Source organism: Arachis ipaensis, chromosome B07, assembly GCF_000816755.2.
Source record: "Arachis ipaensis cultivar K30076 chromosome B07, Araip1.1, whole genome shotgun sequence".
Classification (NCBI taxonomy): Eukaryota; Viridiplantae; Streptophyta; class Magnoliopsida; order Fabales; family Fabaceae; genus Arachis; species Arachis ipaensis.
The window spans coordinates 10,428,801-10,429,696 of NC_029791.2; the positions used below are offsets into that span (position 1 = coordinate 10,428,801).

Below are 896 nucleotides of genomic sequence, written 5' to 3' on the forward strand. Positions count from 1 at the left end.
TTTATTATATAATATTTTTTTAGTCTTTGTTTGAGTGGAGACATTATTAGAAACATGCAGACTTCAATTGAGACTGCCAGTCAAATGCAAAACATCATCCTTATGTTAACAAAAGCATGTTTTTGATTAACCACAAAATGATTAATTCAGAATGAAATTAACAATATTGCCTTTACTACTAAACAAGGAGAACACCACCATTAACAATAATAATGTGTCTCTACTTAGAGATTGAAAAAAAAAAAAAAGTGGAAGAACACTATAGAGAAAATTCATATAGCTCACACCACACACAAAAGGGGGAGAAATACTAGCTAAATGACTATGATTAAAAAAAAAAAAAGTAATAATAATAAGGAAAAAGAAACATATATAAAATAAAATGTTCAATGATGAAGTGTTGCTGTGTGATTGGAAGCAGAGATTTTTGGTGGGCATTGGTAGCACTTAGCAAATAATCCAAATGTGTCAACTTGTTTGATGAAGTTAGTCATGCTTGCCCACCCTCCAAATCCAAACCCTACCACAAATACCCACACCACCACAAATGCATTCACAACAAACATTACTGTCCAATTTGGAATGAACACCGGCAATTTCTCTGCTGCATTCTGTTCCAAGCAACAACGAAAAAAAAAAAGAGTAAATAACTAATTAACAATCAATTAAAAAAAAAAAAGGAGATTTTGAATTTTTCGTCAAATTAGGATTATTATTTCTCATTTTTGTATCGTACATCAAATAATTTCTTGTTTTGTTGAACTAATTATTAGTATTATTGTTAGAGTAAATGAAAAAATCTTGCATGCATCTCTGTATGAAGTTAGCTCTGTATCGAGTGCATCTGTGTATGAAGTTAGTTCCATATTAAAAAAATAAAAAAAAATAAGAAGTTT

The 896-nt window shown here is 29.7% G+C and overlaps 1 protein-coding gene across 2 annotated transcripts in view; it reads right to left on the reverse strand.

Moving 5' to 3' along the window:
• LOC107609232 (auxin transporter-like protein 1) overlaps positions 105-896 on the reverse strand; it is a 6,964-nt gene continuing 6,172 nt past the window's right edge. For both annotated transcript variants that reach the window (XM_016311114.2, XM_016311113.2), the window contains exon 9: positions 105-611. In XM_016311114.2, coding sequence (XP_016166600.1) covers positions 387-611 — 225 coding nt within the window. In that variant the 3' untranslated portion in view covers positions 105-386. The remainder of the gene's footprint in view (positions 612-896) is intronic.